General features: G+C 37.0%; 2 protein-coding genes and 1 pseudogene across 2 annotated transcripts; 1 reads left to right on the top strand and 2 right to left on the bottom strand.

Annotated features, from left to right (window-relative positions):
* The first annotated feature begins 2872 nt into the window (after window positions 1-2872).
* Window positions 2873-6457, top strand: LOC103934977 (polyadenylate-binding protein 6-like). The gene is made up of 8 exons (XM_009344744.3): window positions 2873-3199; window positions 3748-4057; window positions 4309-4568; window positions 4670-4963; window positions 5063-5304; window positions 5406-5465; window positions 5556-5786; window positions 6085-6457. Exons 1-8 carry the CDS (start codon window positions 2929-2931, stop codon window positions 6241-6243), a joined length of 1827 nt encoding a protein of 608 aa, XP_009343019.2. The 5' UTR covers window positions 2873-2928; the 3' UTR covers window positions 6244-6457.
* A 43-nt stretch (window positions 6458-6500) lies between these two features.
* Window positions 6501-8776, bottom strand: LOC103930316 (GDSL esterase/lipase APG-like). Its single transcript, XM_009339644.3, has 5 exons — window positions 8472-8776; window positions 7855-7985; window positions 7483-7716; window positions 6920-7175; window positions 6501-6847 (listed from the first exon to the last, which is right to left on the bottom strand). The coding sequence occupies exons 1-5, from the start codon at window positions 8725-8727 to the stop codon at window positions 6651-6653; spliced, it is 1074 nt and encodes a 357-aa protein (XP_009337919.2). The 5' UTR covers window positions 8728-8776; the 3' UTR covers window positions 6501-6650.
* A 3474-nt stretch (window positions 8777-12250) lies between these two features.
* On the bottom strand, window positions 12251-21558 carry LOC103934984 (annotated as a pseudogene).
* Between the last annotated feature and the right edge of the window lie 1870 nt (window positions 21559-23428).

Below are 23428 nucleotides of genomic sequence, written 5' to 3'. Positions count from 1 at the left end.
GAGACTTGTATGAGGAAAAAACACATTCTCACAACCAAGCTGTGTCAACAGATAAAACTGGATATGCGGAAGATAATGAGTCTCCAACTCCGTTTTTCAGTTCTAGTAAATCACTAGCAGCTTATACTGTGCAAGAGGGTCAAAGTAACATATTTGCCACTTCTTCTCATAGTTCATTGAGAGCTTCTTTAGACCTTCCTAGATGGAGGAGTCCTAAAAGACAGGATACCGAGGATGTACGCAGCATTCAAAGGCACAGTGATGTGGGATACCCCTCCGGGTATAAGACCTTATGCAGGGAAGGTTTTGTGGAGAAAGCTGAGTTGGTGAAGTATGCAGAAGCTTTGGTAAACTCCCGTGGCGTCACGCCCAAGGTACACAGAAAATCTGCATCAACATCTTAGTTGATCAGCCGGTTTACACACACACGAGCGCGCGAATTGTATAGTTAAGAAATTAGCAAAACAAGGTCGTTTTTTACCATATTTTGACAGTTGAAGCTAGTTAGGAGCTAATTGTGCAAAAATTTGCAATACAACTGGATTAAAACGATCCATTCCCATCTCCCTCAATATAACGTGTAATCAAAGAAGAGAAAAAGTCTAATTTCAAATTTAGTTTCAATAGCATCTTTGCTTTCATGGCATTGGTGCACCGCCACAATAGCGTCACGTACCATGGAAGTCTGCTCCATCATTTTTGTTAAATGTAGCAATATCATAATGGAACTACTTTACGTTTGTTCTGTGTGGCCACAAATAATGCAATTTACAATAGTTCACTATTTTTAATCATGTATGAATTATGTATAACTAACGATGCATTTGGGTATTATGGTGTGAGTTCAAAACTACTACATTTGGAAAATAAACTGAATGTTGTGCATGAATGAATGCTCTACTTGAGTGACATTAGAAAAAAAGATACAAAATTAAATAGAATCCCTTCACATTTCTATTTTTCGCATGAAGGTTGAATATTATAATCTACCTATCCTATTGTCCTCGGCTGCAGCTTTCTTGGAGGCTTCCCGCAAACCATTGGGGATCTCTTCCTGGACAGGCTTCCCATTCGTGCTTGGCCCTTTGATCTCCCCCTGCTCCCTGTTTACCAAGCTGAATGTGGATGCGAGCTAGGATGCTGCTACGGTTGAGGGCTTTGTTGGGATTGTTGCCAGAAGCGATAAGGGTAGGTTCGTGGGGACGAGGAACCTGATGATTTCTGCTCCATGTGTTGCTGTGGTGGAGGCTCTTGCCTTATTGTATGGGTGTGAGTTTGCTACTTCACTGGGTTTGCAGATGATTATTGTTGAGTCGGACTCAAAAGAACATTTCATGTTTGGTTAATGATTTATCCTCTGGCAGCTGGGAGGCTTATCCTATGTTGACTAGAATTTTAAGGCTTTGGGATACCTTTCAAACGTGCCGCTGGTCTTGGGTTTCGAGATTGGCCAACATGGCGGCAGACCGTTTGGTGTTGAGAAGTAATACGGAGATGTGCGGTTCTACTTGTGTTAACCATCCCCCATCTTCGTTGGTGCATGTTTTGAACAAGGATGGGCTCCCGTGTCCTCTGTAATTGTGTTTTGATGGTGAAGGGGGCAACGCTTTTGCACTTGGTGCAGCGTCTTTAGCCTTTGTTCCCCTCTTCACTGCTTTATGTATGTTTTCCTTGGTTGTTGCCTCCTGGTAGGCCTCCCTGTACTTTTGGCTCCAACCCTGGTAATGCATATTATTAGCTTTAAGTAATTAATCAGGGTAAATTACTAATTTATAAACCAAATGTTAACTGAGGGGTTGCATGAAAGAGAACTAAAATCTAAGGGGTGTTAGTGTAATGTCTCAAACGTGAACGAGTTTTGTGAAAACTCGATAAACCTCAGTGAGTGTTAGTGTAATAAACCCGATAGAAATTGAAATGAAACAGAGCAATGTATCACACTATTTATTTTCTTAACTGTATCAAATAATGAATGTAGAAGAAAAGATGAGAGGGAGATTTGTAGCATCACTTTCTGTTTTTGATCTCGTGAGTTGTTTGTAAGAAAAAAGTGAAGTTCTTTCGGTGTTGTGACTCCACTATATTAACTCTTTTATATAGATAAAAGTCACAAACAAACCCCTATAATATTACACAAACATAAAATAAAGGATGTTGTAGCTAACGACGAGAACTATTTTACTCTATGCAAACCTAAAGTAAAGGTTATTGACCAAAAAAAATGTAAAGGCTTATCCAACCCACGTTGGCCATCCATACGTACAACAATTTGTACATTTTTTTTTTGTACGAGTGTCACTAACCTTCCTTTTTTGTTACACGGTTTACTCCTAACCAATTCAGTTAGGTTGATCTTTCTAACTCGGGAACCAAGCACAATCTCAGCCGTCCAAATTAGATTAAATCAAACCTTCAAGTTTCAACGGCTGTGCATTGGATGCCATCCAGAACGACAGCGTTCTGAAGTTTCCCGCCCTCGCGACGCTCAGCATTCCCAAATCGCAACCCAACCATAGCGAGTAGCCTCTTAAATCCTACTCGCCAATGTGTAGCATCCGTACACTTCATTTTTCTCCCTGGCATTTTATAGCAATTGAATTCTCTCTTGAGCTAATGGAGAGAATACTCCTGATCCATCATCATAGATTGTTAGATTTTTATCTAACGGTTACAAATAAAAGATCATTTTAAAGTTATAATAATTATAACCATTAGATAAAAATCCAACAGTCCAAAATGATACATCAGGAGAATCCACTCTGTTAGCTCAATTCGAATCCCATTTTATATACCCGTACAGTACACACACGACACTCACCGTTGTAACAAACAGACAAAAATCTCTCTCTCTCTCTCTCCTCCTCCCCACCCCCCCCAAAACTTCTCTCTCTCTTCTCTGAGCTCTGCTATTCTTGGACTGCAAGGAAAATGGCGGCAGAGCTGTCAGACCCTAAAACCCCAATGCCGCTACCGCCACCACAATCACTACTGCCGACGCTACCAGTACGGCCGCCGGCGCAGGTCGATCCTGAGATATTCTCTCTGTATGTGGGCGACTTGGACCCACAGGTCACCGAGGAAGACCTCCTCGCTACTTTTCGTTTCATGGGTCCCATCGCCTCCGTCCGTCTCTGCCGTGACTCCCACTCCGGCGAGTCCCTCCGCTACGGCTATGTCAACTTCTACTCCCACTCCCACGGTAACCAAAAACCCCACCGCCTCTCTCTCTTCTTTTCTTTCAACAATGGTAGCTCTGGTTCCCTGTATATCTCTCTGTTCTCTATCTAACATTCTTTGTGAGAGTATCTAAATCTTGGTTACGTTTACGTTTCTTGTTTATGGATGAATCTGGAAATGGGTTTCTTTTATTCGGTTTGTTCTTGGAGTTTTATTCTGGTTTTGGTGCCTCGGGTTCTTTAATCTTGCTCTTTGATTAGGGTTTTAGGGAATTCTTGCTTAGTGGAGAAAAAATTTTCAATTTCGAGAAAATGGGTTTTTGGCGGTTCTGTTTCTTGGGCTTAAGAATGTGTTTCCTGAGATGGATTTCTGAATTTTTTTTGTTTGTTTAGGGTTTAATTTGGGATTTTCGTACTCCAGTTTTCTTAATTGGGATTTTGGTGCTCTTAATTTCTTCTCCTCTGTTATCATGTATGATTTTTCGGTTAGATTTCTTGATTTTTTTGTTACTTTATCTGTGTGATATTCATATGTTTTCGATCCTTGATGTTTTCGGTCTGTTTTGGTCAGCATCCAAGGCTATGGCTTGTCTGAATCACACTGAGCTGAAAGGGAAAACCATGAGAATAATGTGGTCTCAGAGGGATTCTGTTCCAAGGAAAACTGGTCTTGGCAATGTCTTTGTGAAGAACCTTGACCCTGAAATCACCAGCACTCACTTGCAGGACATGTTCAGGGAGTTCGGGACTATACTCTCTTGCAAGGTAGCCGAACAAAATGGGAAGAGCAAGGGTTTCGGGTTTGTCCAGTTTGACAAAGAGGAATCGGCTGTGGCTGCTGTCAATGCTCTCAATGATACAATCATTAAGGGGAAGAAGCTGTAATCCCTCTGTTTCCTTTGTTCTGGTTTATTCATGTAGTTTTCTTGTTTTTGTGATGTTTGATTGTTTATAGATGGTCTTGTGCAATGTGTTACAATGTCTTTTCATACGTGTCGTCGATATGTTGTTCTATTAACCTGGATGGTTACATGATTTTCTTATCGGTTTTGCATTTATCGTTATTGATACAACAAAATGCTCTTGTGTTATTATATGTTCATTAATAAACTTATCCTGCATTTTTCATTAGGTATGTGTCGAAATTTGTTAAGAAAAGTGACAGGATACCAGCCCAGGATGAATCCAAATTTACAAATCTGTTTGTGAAGAATCTTGCTGAACATGTAACTGAGGATCTGCTTCGAGAGATGTTCTCTCAGTACGGAAGTGTTTATAGTCTTGCCATCATGAAGGATGAGAAAGGGAAGTCAAAAGGTTTTGGGTTTGCTAACTTTGAGTCGCCAGAAGAGGCTAAGAAGGCTGTTGAGGGCATGAATGGTGCACTGCTGGGTAAACCTCCAACTTCCTTCATCTCGTTGTAGCTTGTTTTGTTGTTAGTATAATTATGTCTGCAACTTTCACTAATAAAAAATAATTAAAATGTGGATCAGGATCGAAACATTTGTTTGTAGGAAGGGCTCAAAAGAAAGCTGAGAGGGAAAAGCTTCTAAAATGTAAAGAGGAAATGCTGAACAGTGAGATCGAGAAACTTAAGTCTATGAATCTCTATGTTAAGAATCTAGCTGAATCTGTTGATGATATCAAATTAGGAGAACATTGCAGTGCCTTTGGGAAGATTCTGTCGGCCAAAGTGATGCGTGATGGTAACGGGATGAGCAGAGGTTTTGGGTTTGTTTGCTTCTCAACTCTTCAAGAAGCTGCAAAAGCTCTCAGTAATCTTAATGGTAAACAAGATCTCGTTGTGTCCTTTCCTGCTTTTGCTTCTATTAAGCCTATATTTGGTTTAATGCCTGTCTGATTGAGTTTTTTTTTTTTTTTCCCAGGGGCTATGTTGGAAGGAAGAAAACTTTATGTGGCTGTAGCTCAAAGCAAAGATCATCGCTGCAAGGCTATGCAAGATTACTATACTCTTCAGCTGCCACAAAGATCTTTGCAATCTCCAAACTTGCCTGCCCTGCACCTGGTCCAGTACAGCGTTTCCCCAAGGCCTCCAACGGCTCCTCTGCTATGCCCACCAGTCATGTATCAAAGTTTTGGTACTAATGTCGATGCGGATTATCCTTCTGTAAGTAATCCACCTTATTTTCTAATCAGCCCCGTCGTATGTGTGTTTCTGCATGTGTGTATTTAGTGGAAGTTATTCTTATTTGATTCATGATGTCACAGGTTCTAAGCAGACAAGCACAGTGGGGTAGCAGCAATGGAAATGATAATTTCCAGAATAAGGTAGGTTCGGTTTTCATGTGTTATAATGCTGGTTTTTGTTGTGGACTGAACTGATTGTTTTGTTACTTTTTTGTCGCCTGTTTTTAACAGTCCAGGACATATGCTAACTCAAGTGTTCATACCAACTCTGGGAACCATGGAGGTTATGAAGCTACAGGATACCGGAAGAAGGTTTACAGACAGAGTGGAGCCACTGCAGGAAGTTCAAGATCAGCAACTACAGGAGGCAGAGCTCTTCTTACAGAAGGATCATCCACTGGAAACTCCAACTTGAAGGCAACTCCAAGGGATCGGCACCACTCTTTTGTGGAGAATCTTGAGGTCTGTGAGTAATCATGTAGAATTTTTCAGGTCGACGGGCCGAGGGCCTACTCCAACCAACACCGATACTGTCCCCACTTTACCACCTGTCCAATTCTCAGGTGTGGGGTTTTATTACAAAAGGCCTCGGTGTTAGTTAGAGTGGGGTAATTCTATTTAAATGGCTCTTTCTCCTTCCCTCTGTCCGATGTGGGACAAATGGGTTCCAACAAATCATGATTTTCGGTTCAGAGGGTTTTTATTCTTCATTTTCATGTTACTGAATAACACTAAAGTTATCTGTTTGGTCTCTCTCCAGCCTGGGCGTGCAGTACAGATAACAGGAACGTCGGGAATGCTGTGGGAGTTGAACAGTTCCGAGAAAGCAGCAGCTCAAGTTTTGAAGGTGGCAAATGGTACCAGGACCAGCGCAGATCATCACCCTGTGTTTGCTAAGTCTGGCCGCTACTTGAGCTAAAAATTGGTGGCGTTTTGCCTTGCTATATAGCTTTTTACCACACTTCCTACCAAAGCATTTTGGTGCTTTCATTTGGTAAATTTGCAAAACACTGCAAAAGGTTTGCTAAATGTTTAGCTAAATCTAATTGGTTCTGTATAAAATCTCTTCCGTTAAAACTGTTTAGCTAAATCAATCAGAACATAATGTTTAGTTGAAAATGTTGATCTCTCTCTCTCTCTCTCTCTCTCTCTCTCTCTCTCACACACACACACACGTTTGATTTATAAACCATTTGATAAATTAACAAATTGCATACAACTTATTAAGCTTTTGAGTCACTATGTTTAAACATAGCAGTATTTAAAAGCAAGTAGTAGCAATTTTTAAACATTTTTATGAGATACAGAAAGATCCATATAATCCTCTTATCCAATGAGGGAGATGCCTTGGATGATCAATGCATCGGCAAGAACTTGGTTAGCGGCTTGAGATGGATGGACGCTATCCCAAAACACGTATTGAGTCGCGTTAGAACAAGTTCCAACTGAGTGTGGATTGCACAGCAATGAAGTTGTCTCTACGATTCCTGTTCCACAGCAACCTCTTCTTGCTTCGGCGAATCCTGCAAGTTAACCCAAGAAGATTATAGTATCTGTCCGTATGAATATGTACTGGTTGAGACATAGTTCAGTACCGTAATTTGCTGGGGTTTTAATGACATCGTAGAGAGGCTTGTAAATGTCGAAGATGACGATTTTAAGGCCTGAAAGTTGCTTTTCGAGATTGCCTGCGGCAGAGGTTATCTTCTTGTTAAACCCTTGGGCGTCGGAGTTGATTCTAGCAACGCATCCTTGCTCATGGTTTCCAAATAAGGTGATTGCAGCCGGGAGGCAACCCAATGGAGGGAGTGAGGTCACACCGATCTTCCTGGCTCCCAAGTGATACAAATCCTAAGTTTCATGGAAGCAGAGCAAAACCTTAGGATCCATTCGGATGAAATGTTTAAAAGAAAGGATTCGGATTTAACAACAACGAAAACTGTCTAACCATTCCTCTCAAATGATCCCTTAATTAGTGTAGTCCTCATCAACTAATACAAAGTTAGTGAGATTCACTTGCAAATCAGATCATGGAAAAGAATCGCACCTGTAGCGAGATAACAGTCGGGTGCAATAACAACTGGGTTCAAGGTATTCCAGATTTTTGGGTTTATTACGGTTAGAATTAAGAGGAGGAGCAATGAGACGATATATATACCGTAATGAAGCCTTTGAAGACACCAACAAGGATGGAACCATACTGATCGGGAGTGTAGACTTTGTTAACAAAAGGGTTGACGTAGTAATTCTGAAGAAAGTCACTGTTTCCGGCACTCAGTAAATAGAGAGCATCCTTGATGATCGATGCGGCTTTCGTGCTGCCCGCTACCGTGGCAAGCTTCGTCTGGTACTCCTTGTAATAGTGCAGCTGCTGGGACAATGGGATTGCATGCTGCATGCCACACAAGCTCAAATGTATCAGAATTGCGACATAAAAGTATATAAGAGCGTTTACCCCTACACCCGATATTATGTCAAAACCCCCTACCCAGTATCTATAGTGCTGTTATAAATAAGATAAGAATTTTACACTTAAGGTTGCTGCTTTATCATCGTAACCGGATGCAGCTGAAGCGAAGTTGGCTCCGATCAGAAGGTTCTTCCCTGATGCTTGTGGGCTAAGGTACGCCGGCGGATAAGTAGTGAACCCTAGAGTGTCAGCTGCATATATAAATACCTCACATGAGGTTTTTTGGCAGTAATTAGATTTCCTTGGATATTCTAATTAACTTCTGATCGTGAAGAATAATGCAAGAAAAGTCATTTCTCTATCCACATTAGCAAACTAATTAACAAATCAACTACCATATCATATCATCAATTAACATGGTCCCTGTAATAGAAATTAATCCCAAAGAAACCACTTAAACACTGAACTGCATAAATAAATTAAAGTAATTAACAGTAATGTATCTTATAAAAATGCAGCAAAACAAATTAAGCCACACAATCAAACAATCATTAGTTTAACTAACCAATTCAAACTGAACTTTCAGTTCTATTAACTAAAAACCGTATGCAGGTCAACATTAAGTTTCCCACTACGCTAAAAAAGCTTAAGCACTTCTCCTGCATTAAGAAGCTACTAATTACAGTTTAAGAATGTTAACAAAAGCACTCTTTTTGGAAGCTGAATTTTATACTTACCAGTGATGTCAGTGGCCAGTTTGCCATTGCAAAACCTCCCAGTAGGCTGATGGTTCACAAAGTCCCTTCCATAAGGAGGGTAATCGGCCTTGAAAATGGTAGGGAGGTAGTTATTGTTGCCCACATCAACTGCTGAGTCTCCAAAAGTCATGATTGCCGGAACAAGTGTAGTTGACTCTTGTGCATAATTTCCTCCAATCACAAACGCAAAAGCCAAAACCAAACCAAAAGCTGCGCTCAAGAAACGGCTTTCCATATTGTGAAAAAAGCAGCTTTTTCTCCTGAAGTGATTTGTGTTGTGAATTTGGACCTTTATAAAAAAAATGACCCTTTTGAAGTTTCCTCTGGTAAGAGGGAAGATGGAGTTTTTATTTAGGCATTGAATGAGAGTTCAACTGGTTTTATGGATTTAATTACCCATGCACTAAAAATTGGAAATGATAAACACATTTTTTTAGGCTTCTTGCACACCCATGTTTGATTTTGGCCGTTATTTGATTTGATTTATTCAATTTGAAGGCCAAAAATAGAAAGAGAGATATTTTTCTAAAAATTATACGGAAAAATTGTAGCAATGATCCCTTAAATTTAACTCAATTAGAGCGTTGGTCCCTCAACTAAAAATTTATGACCATTAGTCCCTTAACTCATCAAAGTGTTTAGCTTTGGTTCTTTTCCTCAGCTCCGTCAAAATTTTCTTCAACACGAGTCATGGTGAAAGGACTATTGCTACAATTAGGTTAAAGTTGGGAGACCATTTCTACAATTGGGTTAAAGTTAAGGGACCATTGCTCCAATTAGGTTAAAGTTGAGAGACCATTGCTACAATTTTTTTTATTTTGGTTTCCCATACTTGCTCCTTGATTAAGTCTCACATGTGTGGCACGTGACTTATTTTGATAAAAATTTTGACGGAATTGACAAAAAGAACCATAATTGTACGTTCTAATGAATTAAAAGATTAATGTTCACGAATTTTTGGTTAACCATTGCTCCAATTTCCTCAAAAATATCCAAACAAACATAATAAATTACTGACCATGTGGGTCTTGCTTTTTACTTTAACGTGGGCCTCTATCGTTTGACAAAAAAAATTATTATTATTTTTTGGGTATTAAAGATGGAGGGTGCATAGGTGGTTGAGAAAATAGCAGGTGCAGGTATTATGAGTAAAAGGCATGTCAAAAGCCACATGTGATGGAGTTATTTTGGTGGTTCTGAAAAATCTTCTGACCCAGCACAGCTGGTTGCACCAATAATTCATGGAAATCGGTGGATTAATTAGCCATCTAAAACTAAGACAATTTAACATTGACAATGCTTGTTGCAATTGCAAATGAGTTAGCAGTTGGTCAAGATAGGGTGGCATTTTCTTGAGTTCAAGTTCGGCTTACATTTTCATATATTATGAGTAGACTGAGTAGTTTAAAATATCGTAAATTAATGACTATTAGCGATTGTGAACCAAGTTCAATTGTCATACATTGTAAATGTGGGTGATTATACGGAACTTATTAAGTGGTAGCTAACTTAAATTACATCTCTAATACACCAGTTGGATAGCAAAGTTGAGACCAAATCTTCTGTACCCAAACAATGATGGGGTACAAAGAGGCCAGAGATGCCACATTTATTTTGGAAGTAGAAAATTTGATCTAAGTATAGTTGGGAAGAATATGAGCTCAATTAGTTCATTTGATACTTTTCTTTTTCCGTTGTGATATAAGCACGATATAATAAATTCATCTAAATTATGAAAATAAAATTTTGAATTTGATTAGAGCAGAGAAAGCACACTGATGTAGCCAACAAAATAAATACGAATAAGTTTGATTAACTAAGTTTAAATATCTAATACCAATCCCATTGACGATCAAAGTACACCAAAATATGCATCAAGTCCCACACACATTACAGTGAGTCACAATTGGATGAGGTCTCTTTATGTTTTCGAAATAATTAGTTGGAAACCTGTCTGTTTAGTTATTGATGATTTGGGACCTGGCATTGGAAGTGAGGTCCCACGTGTGCCACAATCGACGGTCAGGATCTGCAATTAATCAGAGTGTTGCCATCAAGCTTTGCTACCTTCAACGTTGCAGCACGCGTTCTGTACATGTTCGATGTTCTGGAAATTAAATGAGAGTCGGACTATATCTTTTTGGCAGAAGAAATGGAGTAGTGATCCTTCTTGACCCGAAACTCTAAAAGAAATAAACAGATATTTTAAAGAGAGACTTTACACGCGGTTTCTAACTATTATGTTTTTTTAACTGAAATTTATTAGTTTCAGTTTTTATTGAAGTCTTAGTATTAATGTATTTTCATATTGATTATTATCTTATTAATAGAATTTTTTTGTTAATCAAAATATGATGAAAATACTATTTAGTTTTTTATCACAAAAAAATAATGGCAATAATGTAATTTCATAAAACTAAAGTTTGCTTTTTTATTCAGAGTAAATTAGAGCAATAGTCCCACAACTAAAAATTCATTATCATTATGTAGCTATGATCATTTTCATCAACTTCGTTAACATTTTGTTAAAATAATTTATGTTAAAAGGACTATTACTACAATTGGGGTCCCTCAACTCATCAAAATATGTAGCTATGGTCATTTGTGTCAACTTCTTCAAAATTTTATCAAAATGAGTTATGTTGGAAGGACCATTGCTACAATTGAGTTAAAGTTGAGGGATTATTGCTCTAATTGGGTTAAAATTGAGAGACAATTTCATCAGTTAAATTAAAGTTGAGGGACTAATGGTAATTGATTTTAGTTGAAAGACCATAGCTGTACGTTTTGATAAGTTGAGGGACCACTTGTAATGAATTCTTACTTGATGGACTATTGCTCCAATTGAGTTAAAATTAAGGAATCATTGCTACAATTTATTCTTTTATTTAAGTATCACCTACATGTAATTTTAGCATATATCCAATACTAAAAATAAAAAAAATAAAAAAAACAACAACCTCTATTCCCACTCTTAGTCTGACGTTCTCTCTCTCTCTCTCTCTTCCATTTTAAAACAAAAATAAAAAATATTCACACACATAAAGCATGTAGGCGTATACTAGTATTTTTTTTTGAACAAATGATATTATCTACATTAGGGGGAAGGGATGAGCTTAGTTTCACAATGGGCTAGCAATAATATGGTTCAAATTTGCCTTTGACGAGAATCGAACCTCAGACCTCTCGCTTACAAGTGAAGAGAAATACTATTAGACTGTAGTACTAGCATTTATTAACTTAAAAATTGATATTTGTAATTGCTTATATTAATGAGATTATAACTAAAATATATTAATATGTGGAATTGAAAATATTAAAAGACAAATTTTATTTGAATCCATCTAACCTCTTTCTACACCCAACTTACTTTTTGCACCCATTTGATTTTTAACTAAACTATCATTATCTCTTTAAACCTAAATTTACTACCTAAAATGCCCTCACAAACTCAATTCAATATGTAAGTTTATCTTTGCACCCATTTGATTTTTAACTCTATTAATGACAGTAAATTGTATTGGAGTGGTTCATCCTCAAGTTTCCTCAAGTCTCAAAGCTTAATTTTCTTCTCTTTCTCGGATTTTGCCATGAGATGGCCATTATGGTGGAATGAGATTGCAGAGACGGGTCCCTTGCAACAACCCCATTATAGGGGTTTACCTGCACTACACATTAGTACTGCCAATGGCTGTCTTGTACTGCTATCTATTGCTATTTGGAGTCTACCTTCCGAAGTCAAGACACTTGCACTGCTATCTACATCCATAACAATTTAAAATTTTCAACCTTCAACATAAATTAATGTTGTTCTATAAGAAACATTATATTGCTGCAGATCAATATAGAATTTATTTTCTCCAAAAAATAAATTTCAAGAGTTAAAAAAACATCAAGGCTCACTGCCCCAACAATTTACAAGTACTAAGAATAGGTAATTATTTTTCTACTGAATAATTTCAATTGCAAACAAACCTGAAACCGAAAGATATGTTCGTAAGTTGCCATTGGCCATGAACTCGTAAACGAGCCCTTTGTTGGTCTTATCATTGCAATACCCTACAAGGCTTGTCAAGTTTATATGATGAACTCTTACAAGAACATCAACCTGTAATTCAAGACACCATAAACAGAAAGTTTTAGTTTATTATATACGATTGAGACCAAAAGAGTAAAGCTATTTAGATGCATAAATTGTTATCGTTGATGACATACACTACTGTGTTAGAGGGTGTGTCAACAATTCTGTGCTTCTAATTAGAATTACTGGACCAAAAGTATTGAACTAATTTATAGGGACAGACGTGCCTCTGCACGAAATTCTTGAGGCCCTTGAACTGAAGATGGTGAAAGTATCTTCACAGCTACTTGAGTTTCTCCTATGCATCCATGATAAACTATTCCAAATCCTCCTTGGCCAAGAATCCTCTCAAAGTTATTGGTGATCTTCTGTATCTCGGAGAATTAAACTATCGTTGAATTGACCCAATGGTGGCTTTTGCTATAATTTCAAGTTAGTAAGTGTTGTCTTTACAAAAAATTGAACAAATTTTTTAAATCTTACCATGTCGCCTTTTCCTTATCAAGACAAAGCAGATAGATGCCACAATTAATGGCAGGACTGAAATCCCAACGGTTAATCCTACCACTGGAGTAACAGACTTGTGCTGCTGTTTCTTCTTCTTCAATCCACAAGAAACTTGCTAGGCTAGATTTGGGTTTTCGCACAAACTGACACCAGAATGGTGGATGGCATCAACAATAGTTAGATTTTTTTTTATCAATTTAAAGGTACACCTCTTTAACATCAGTAGAAAATGTTATAATTCTCAACAAGATTCAAGTTTGTTGATAGGTATATAATATCGGATCGGTTTATATACTCACGATACAAAGAAACTGAAAACAGAAGCATACCTCTGTTAATTAGTTCTTCGTCAATTTTAGATCTTACACAATTTAGGTGAGCTAAACTAAATATGAAAAAGATAATGATTCGTGGAAAAGGCACACCTTATTGATAACAAACCGTTGTTTCTTCTTTCAATCAGTCCTGTGGGAACTGAGTCTGTGAACTTGTTTTTCTCTAAGTTTCTGCAAAGGTAGATTAAGCACTATATTTATCACCATATTCTTTGTTATAAAGGTTCAATTAGCCCCATTTATAATCAAGTAACTTACAGGATATTTTAATTTGGCAATTCAGACAAAAAATCTGGAATTGGTCCTGTCAAGTTGTTGTTTGATAAATCCCTGAAACATTCAGCAGCTGAAATTATAATGTCCATTGTACCAATGAAATTACGACCTATACATACATACATATATATATATATATATATATGCGTGTCTGTGTATGTAATATGTATATATCTTACAATGTCTGTATCGTTGCAAGATCAGATATGGAACGAGCTATCTTCCCTGTCAATCTACTTGACGACAAGTTCCTGTTAATTTGCATGTTCCATAACTTATTAGATCACTGAGACAGAGGCGGAATAATTTCAAACAAGTATATCGAGAGTTTGTGAGATGCATAGATGCTTACAAGGAAATGATTCTTGGGGGCTCTTGTTGATGATAGCTACAATTTAGACCTTCCCACAATTAAACTTGAGGGGCACATGGATCACCTTGCCAATTCTTTTTTATACTATAAGTTGACTTGATGTTTGCGATCGCATCAACTAATATTTTGGTAAGCAAATAGAAATTATCATCAATATCAGTCATATACATGAGAACATGGATAAACTTGTGACGAAGAGTTCCTTACCGTCCTGTTGGTTTGTTTCTGATTGTAAGAATTCTTTTACCGTATAAACCTCCAAGGCATTGAGGATGGGTGATTGCAGAGGCTCCTCATCCCCATAGATTACGAAATCAAATTGTCCGCTCAAAACTCTAGAGTTGTAAATAGTAGTTGTGTTCAAGTAATCACGAGAAAATATCCCCTGAAAGGACTCCCCGTTCCTTAAAATGTAAAGCCATCTAGACTGGTTTTGCTTTTTAACTTCTACAAAGTGCATGTAAATGTAGTATTGTGTATTATTATTATCAGGAGGCACCCACCCAAAGTACAAGGTACCATTCGCCGTGATAGCAGTTCGCATGACAGTGGAGGGTAGTTGGAAATCATTGTCGGGTCCAGAGTTAACGGTATTTAAGGTGCGTAATGTTGTCAAATTATCGTTTTTATAGCCAACCAGTAGCGATCAAGAACATCCTCCGGATACTTAAATAGATCAGATTTAAAGATATTTATCAGTGTTAATGTAGCTACGAAGTTGTTATTAATTACCACCCTAAAAAAGTCAATCATGCACTCCTTTATTTTTTTCTACTGGATAAAAGTGCATAATAACTTTTTTGGAATACAAATTAACAGCAACTCACTTTAGCTATTTGACCAGTGGATTGATCTCCTAGCTAGGAGAGTACGTCTAAGTAAATACTTTCCCACATACGACACCTTCTCTCGATTGACCGGTGTCTAACCGGCTGTTAAGCGCCAATGACCCCATTTGGGTTTCATAAGATGCATTAGGTAAAACCCTGAGTTCTATACTTGATATGAATGGAACCCCGGAGCCCGTGTTCACCAGAAAAATATGTATATAATTCCGCCAAGGGACATGTATGACCTCTTTATGTCTATCTGCGGTGGTGGCATTCTCCAGCTTTGACTAATCCCCAAAAATTAGCTCCGAGATGCAGTTCTAACTCTGGATATTTATCTTGGCCATCATAATTTCCGTAAAAGAAACTTGCTGGGATTAAATATTTGGTGCCACTTGTAACGTTGATCTTGTAGCAGTTCCTGATTCTTTGAGGGAAGGTCCTCACATACCAGTACGGTTGTATCTTTCGACCTCTTTGATCTGGCAATTGGAACTTACTTTCACCACTGTCTATGAAGTCGGCGTCTGAAATATACTTAACGAACGTTGTCTTTTCGATATAGCTCGAACCTTCTGGTAGGCCGCAATCTATGCTAATGAAGCCTGTAACAAAAAAAAAAAAAAAACACAACGTTACAATGGATGCATTGCAGGTATTTAATATATATGTTTGCACATTTCTTGTTGTAGATATTCATATATCATCCAGGGCATGAACCTGGAGCATAAGAGCAAAAGCACCGAGCAGTGAAAAGAGAAATCGCTCGAATATCTGTGATGTCATTGGTCTGGCGAAACAAATACGAATGTGGATCATTTTATAGAAGGGTAAATGCCATCATGGGAGATCAGATCTCCTGGCCGAGTAATACATACAACACATTCTTGGTCCTAATATATATAATCAATGTGGGTAGGACAACGTGAAAAGAGAGGGGCGAAGACAAATGGTATGTAACACGTACGGGGAAACAAGCCAAGATAATGAGAAAATTTTCATTGTGATAAAAACACGGATGATACACCATGTGTTTTTATGTAAGTGGTGACAAATTTTAATTTTTAAGTTATTAACTTTTTAACACACATATTCCATCATTTATATAGTGACACTTGGTGTACTACCTCGTGTGCCGGTCACACTGAAAAATCTCTCCAAGATAATGAAAGTTTAATGAAATATGTAAAGTGAAAGTTTAAGTCATTAATTGCAACTAGCAATATGATTTAGTAATATTTTTTTTTATTAGAAAGTGGGAGGTCTTAGCTAGTTTTACTCCTCCAAGTAACAAATTCAATACTAAATTATTATGACTGATTCTTTGTGTGGCTTATAACCCAAACTATCACCCCTTATGCATTTATGATGAAGAAATTGCTTTCATAACCTCCCGGTTGAAACTCCAAAACGTCATGCCCACACTACGAGAGAGTCATATGCCCAGTATTCGGACTACGGCCAAATAGAGATGAAGGTGCGACCATAGTGAAGTTTGGTGGGCCATAAAATCAGGGGTGGAGCAGATGTGGTTTTTTATGTGGATAGTGTTAAGGAGACTAAATTTTTAGATAAAATTTTGTAAATTAAATAATATAGAAGTTGATGATTGAGTTATCACTTGAAAGGTTGATAAACGTGTTCATTCCCATTGGTACCAAATAATTTAGTTTGTAAATTTAGTCTATAAATTTAGTTTCCCTAACATTACCCTTTTCATGTCTTTGATCTGCCTTATGGTTGCGGTGGAGCAGAATCTGAACCCAAGAATTTCTCCCACTGTAGAGAGATGAAGTGGAGTTGCATTTACGAAAACTTGTGAGTCTGGAGGTCTTGCTGGTGTGATCTCAGGCGATGGTGGTGGGCGACATATCACGATGATCATTGCAGGGTTTTCTGGTGATGGTGTTTGCAGGCATTGGAGGAGCTGTATATTTTGGGTTTCAATGTTGTGTTTTTTGTGTGGGCGCCTTGTCCCCAGTGTTTTGATGCCCGTCTTTTCTTTTGTGCTTATCTTAGATTAGGGCTTATGTTTGTACTCATTGTTTGTTGGTAATGATAATTATCCTTTGTCTGAAAAAAAAAAATTTCCGATTATAATGTTCATATATTAAAGAGATATTAATCGTAAGTGAAGAGACAATAGATTATCTCCAAAGAAGAACACAAGCATTGTCCAACAATAAATTAATGAATAAATGTTTGGTGCTTGCACATTCACATAATAACTTTTTTATTATAGATCACAGTTTCCTTTCTTGGCGAACTATTTTTTATTTTATTTTAATATTTTTGGATCCATTGGCTAACTATTATATAACACGATATAGCCGACCAATCAACTTGATAAGACAAGTTAAAGTTATCGTGGTTAAAATACAAGACGTTGACTTCTTAATATTAGACCGAAAGTCTACGACACGTCTGGTTCTACGCTTCGACTCAAATGTCCGAAGTCTGTGACACAGCTGGTTAAACTCAAACCTTATACAATATACAAGTAGTGGTCGCTGACTTAATACATGCAAAGGAAAATGATTTATTTATACATTTTTCTCAATTCTACCCCTTGCGATTAATTTTGGCAGTTGATTATGTTTTATTCATTTAATCCAAAGAATAAGAGTGTACAAAGCATAAAATAAGTGCCCAAAGTTCACATTAATATGCAAATGGCCAACTGATCCCATTCTTAAATAAGCTATCCATTATTATTTGTTAAAAAGATTGATTGGTATTGCAATCTTCAAAGCATCCAGTCAAGTTGTTATCCGGATATCCACTATACATTTAAAAAGATTGATGCAATTGCAAATGCCATCATTTTTAATAGGAAGGTTTAACAAAACACTTTCAGTACTGTTCACTTTTAACGAAAAATCACATTTAGACATTTATTTGATATTATTCACTATACCTTTAAAAAATGCTTTTCATTAAAAAAGAAGCTTTTCTAGACTTTTCGTTAGTTTTCATTTTTTAATAAGGGAGTTAATGCTGAATGGTACCAATGGTTCTTGATGAGGTAATGCTTGGGAAACCATTTATTTAAACTAAATTTTTATTCATGAATAGTACTAGATGGTGAGCAGAAATGTTTAAGGGTTCAAGTTGTTTGTGCCATAAATAAAAATAAGGTTTGCAATGGGGCCTATCCATTTTTATTTATGTTAAAGTCATACGACTTTGGCCCACAACCTTTGAAGCCAAAAACCAGAGCTCGAACGACCATCTCATTTCATGTTAATATGTCTGAGGGTTTGGATAAGTTTCTCTCTGAAGCATGTGTGCCACACAGACGATCAAAGCCCCAGAATATCTCATCCCCTTAAATGCCTATGCATGCATCATCTAACACGTTGATATCACTAATGTGATCATGCAAAATGCCACAAGACACAACTGAAGGCTACTTACCAAGAATTACAGTTACTAGTAGTCCAAATGACCACTCTACTCATGCTCTAGCTCAATGATAAGATCAAGGTTGCTCCTTCTCCACTACCTCTAAATAGAACCAAACGCCTTCAAGCTTAGGACCTTCGTTAAATCTAATCTCTACAACTAAACAAAATCTTGAGAGATAACCTAACTGCTTTTTGGTACAAATCAAATAACTTTTTAGCAAACATATCAATGATTTTCAGCTACAAAGCTTAAAGCCCTTTTCGAAACAAACACTGCCTATAATCCTTGAGATCTAAAATTGTTATAGATCTACCATCCTATGGTATGATTTGGCTGACGTGCAATTCCAACCACTCTGATTCCCTCTCTGATGAGTATGTTTTGTACCAAGTCCAGTCTGAAGACAGTAATCTCGGTGGACTTCTCTAGCATTATCTTGCACTTGATGGCCTGAATCTTGCTAAAAATTTTACTGTTTTCTTTACATTTCCAGTTATGTAGCTCGGTCCATCAGCCTCGATTTTACTTTTATAAATGTTTGTAACCTTGACTCCACCAGGAAATAATTATGTTTTTTATGCTCGCGTTAGAGTTCGTTTAGATGTGCTTTTAAAATGGTTGAAATCACTTTTGGTGAAAATGTTTTGAATCAATACTTCGTAAAAATGCAAGTTAATCTTGGAAAAACACTTAAAGTGTTTCCTGGAAGAAGCACATAACTGGTGCTTCTTGCAGAAAACACTCAAAGACTTTTAGAACCCAAAAATATTTTCTTTAAAAGTGCTTTTAGTCATTTTAAAAGCACTTCCAAACGAGCCCTTAGTTTCTATTTCTAAAATTGGTACCAAGTGGAATAACCTGCAATTAAAATTCTCTATATGCTTGACTGACTAGTTAGCAACACTAGTAAACTAAGATCAGCTTTGTCCGTTAACCAGCGGCGGAAATAATCAATTTAAAAACTAGGTTTACAAAAATGTCCCTAGTCAACTAAGGTCCAGTTTAGTATAAATGCAAGCCCTGATAAGCTTAGCTGCATGGACAAGTCTATGATCATGTATCGTATACAAGATGTAAGAAATAAATCCAAGGAAATCAATAATCAACACGGGATGTTTTTGGCTAGAAAAAACCCACTAGTTAAAAAAAATTGGGGACTCTCCACTGAGTCTAGTCCACTAGTGAAATCAAGATTCTTACAAAGTTACCACACAAGCTCAATTCCTAGATCCTAATCTACGGAGCATCTTGTACCTTTGTGTGACCTTACCTTTCACGAGGTCAATTCCTTTGGTCTTCACAAAGTGGCAGCTCATCCTAATCTTTTCACCTTGTGGCACCGAAATCAAATCAACTTATGCAAATGATGTTATGATGAAGTTGATGGAAATCAGGATTCAATGTCTAGTCCGTTTCACTTGTCAAACACTTGAAAGATGAAACTAACGTGAATCCAAAAAGAGGTTAGCTCAAATATTTGAAACTAGAAAAGCTTGACCTAAAACAAAAATCAAAATCATAAAAACAATGCTACCCTAATATGCAATGATTTGGGTAATTAGTGCATGAGTGTGATTTTGTGGCTAGGGTTTTCGAGTAAGAACAAAGAGGCAGCACAGGTTGAAAACAACTCTTTTGAAAAATATAGATCTCTTAGCCAAGTGAAAGTGAAACCCTAGATTAAGGATTTATAGAGGGCTTGTTTCAGACAAGAAATAGGGGATGAAAAGTCATGCGTCATGTGCAAAATCAATTTGGAAAGATCTAGGGGTGAAAAACCATTTTCGGGAAAAAGCTATTAGATGGCCCATGTGGGTTGTCTTAAAGTGTGTGCCCAGCTTTTGTGAATGCAACGAGAAGTTTTGACAAGACAAAACCACTAGACAGAATGTATTGGAAATAATGGCATGTGTTGCATATGAATGAACAAACCTTTGATGAGAGAAGTTAAGCTCTTGAAATGATATTTCCAGTAGCATGATTCCAAAAGTAGCAATTAAACCCTAAACCTAATTAGAGCATGTGCGGTATAATTTACAACATTTGACAAGGGAAGCTAACAATAAAACTAGACTTGACAATTTTCCTTTACGTTTTAAGCAAAAGCACACAAAGTTACACTGAATTTTAAGTCCTCATCCACACAAAGCACCAAAAAGAACTTAACTGAACCAATGTCTTAATTGGTACACAATATTTTGGTTAAGAAGTCAGATTTACACGCAACCTCACTCAATTACCAACACTTTTTGTTGGTAGCCTCCAACAGTGGCACACCTATTCTTTCATTCACTCGAGCCATTCCTGACATTAAGTTCGAAGGCAGCACTTAGGCTAAATACATGTTGAACCTGTGCCAGGACTTCGTCCAGGTTTGGGACCAACATAGTTTTTAGGCAGTGCCCAATGTGACAGTGTGATATTTATGTATGCATAAAGTTTCCAAATGCATTCTCAAGCTTTGGAAACTTTAGGCATTCTTAAGTTGAGGTGAATATGCCACTGTGAGTTGTTTTTCCAGGCCCAAATCTTCTCAAAAAGCATTGAATTCCACTGAGGTATATTCACCTCCCCTACATTTGTTATCTTCTTAATTTGATGCCCACTTTACAATTCCACCATTGCTCTAAATTTCATAAAAATATTGATGACTTCCGACTTGAATCTCATAAAATATTCCTACACATCGTTGAGTAGTCATCTATGAAGGTTAAGAAATATTTGTTCCCACCAATGACTGCAATCTTCATTGGACCACAAATATCAGTGTGAATCAATTCTAGTGGCTTTCTAGCTTTCCAAGCCTTTTATGTTCAAATATGTCCCTGTGTTGCTTCCCAACCTTCACAACTCTCATCCATATCTTCTATTTGGAGTATACCTTGTACCATTTAATGTTTCTACAAATTTTTCAAATTCTGCATATTCAAATGGCCAAATCTTTTGTGTCATAACCTTTCTGAATCAACTACGTCTGCTTTCTTGTCATTTCTAACAGACATTTTAAAAGTAGTGGAAATTTTTTTTTTCTTCATTTCAACCTTAGTAACCAAGTTTGACAGTTTGATCTATCATCATATATTTCAACAACTTTGCCATTAAATAACAGAGAGTATCTATGCTCCATCATCTGTCCAACATTGAGAAGATTTTTATCTAATCCAAGGATGACTTCCTTAATGTGTCTTCTACCCTTCTTAGGTTCAATAATAAAGGTCCCTCTGCCAACTGCTTTCACAAGATCCCCATTTCCCATTTTTACTTTCCCAATGTATGAAGTGTTAATATCAACGACTAGAGCCTCATGTGCGATTATATTGATTACTGCACCCACTGTTTATGTACCAAACTTACCGTCTGTTTTACAACAGTAGCACTAATGCACAAAACACATTTGTCTCTTCCTCCACTTGATTTGCACAGTTCACTTGTTGAGTGACATTTGATATGCAATCATTCTGAACATGACCAAACTTGTTGCATTTATGACATTTTGATTAGCACAGTTTACACTGAGAGTGTTAGTTTCTTTGGTTTTCTCTATCACACTTACCATAGAATCATAAGGCTTATTTTGGCTAATCAAATGTTTTTCACTGTTCTTTCATTTGGCAAGTCTTCTCCATAAGTTTTCATTTGATTTACTTTTCATTTGATTTACAACATCAAATAGTCTAGAAAAATAATCTTTAAGTGATTCATCTTCTCTCAAACGTGTATATTCAAAATTACGTCTAAGAGATTGGAGTTTCACTTTTCTTACCTTCTTATCTCTTTTGTATTCTTGTTACATGACATTCCAAGCTGACTTAGAAGTCTATCATTTACTATTCTAATAAAGATTGCCTATGAGATTGTTCCTTGTATTATTCCCAAGGCATGAGCATCATTCATCATGTTCTTTGATGTGAAATTAACTAACACACAAATTAAAACCCTATAATTGTAGTATGCGTAAGTAGGGATCGTTCTAGGCCGGGGATTAAAAAGGATTGCTAATCTACCTAAAACTGACTCAAAAACACAAAACTAGGCTTAAAAACACTTAACTAGACTCAAAACACTAATAGAACTAAACTTAAACAGATTCTAACTAAGTTAAAACACTAAATATTAAAGAGGGATTGATTTTGATGAAATTAACTAAACAAGGCAGATTGCAAAACTAAACAGTTTAGACACTAAATTGGTTAAATTGAATGGGTAAAGGCTAGCTAGAGGGCCATTCTCCACACATGCACATATGAAACACAAATTGATTTCCAGTTATTATTCCTTTAAACCATGAATGACAATGCCCCAAATTAATCGTGAGAAGCACAAATTAACTTTCAGATTTTCCTAGTTTCAGTGAATTGGATGGAATACGCAACGGCAACCAAATTATTCTTATCAAGTTCCCTACATGGACAACATAATAGAGATACAGTCAAAGATCATTAAGCCTTGTGAAAATCATAAGCATTGACAAGGCATTCGTAACTATGAACTGCATGATACTCTTACCTAGAATTTACTTAACACAATCATGACTAGTGACTTTTACTACTTGTGAATATAAGTTCATAACGATTAGGTGAAATTCCCTTATACTCTAGCATCAAATTCATGCATGGAAACTAAGTATGCATCCTTAATCAACATACAAGAACAAGTTCTCAATAAATCAGTTAAGTAAATTGCATTCACAATTCAAGAAACAATAACTGGAGGAAATCAATTCATATAAAACATATGTCCATGGCTTCGAATTCACCTCTAACTAAGAAAAACTTAGTTACACATGTTCATAACAATTGAAAAGCAAATTAAAATAAACATGGAAACGAAACGAGGGAAGAAAGAACTCTGAAAGTCTCCAATGCATGCAGGTGGCTTGCGGTATAAGGTCTTCCTTCTCCTATGAAAGCCACGGCAAACTTCTTCTTCTCCCATGTTTGCGGCACAAGATGTATTTTTGAGTATATTGTGTGTGGTGTCTTAATTCCTGCGGCAACATAAGTATATGTATGTGTGGCACGGAAAACCCTAGAGATTAGGGCTTGAACTTAGTAGAAATAAAGGATTAGGGCCTTAGGGAAAAGGAGTCATAGCCCAATTAATTTCTAATATGGACTTGCACAATC

The sequence above is a fragment of a genome, unplaced genomic scaffold (assembly GCF_019419815.1).
Source record: "Pyrus x bretschneideri cultivar Hongxiangsu unplaced genomic scaffold, Pyrus_bretschneideri_v1 Contig20, whole genome shotgun sequence".
Taxonomy (NCBI): domain Eukaryota; kingdom Viridiplantae; phylum Streptophyta; class Magnoliopsida; order Rosales; family Rosaceae; genus Pyrus; species Pyrus x bretschneideri.
This window is presented reverse-complemented; position numbering and strand designations above follow the sequence as displayed.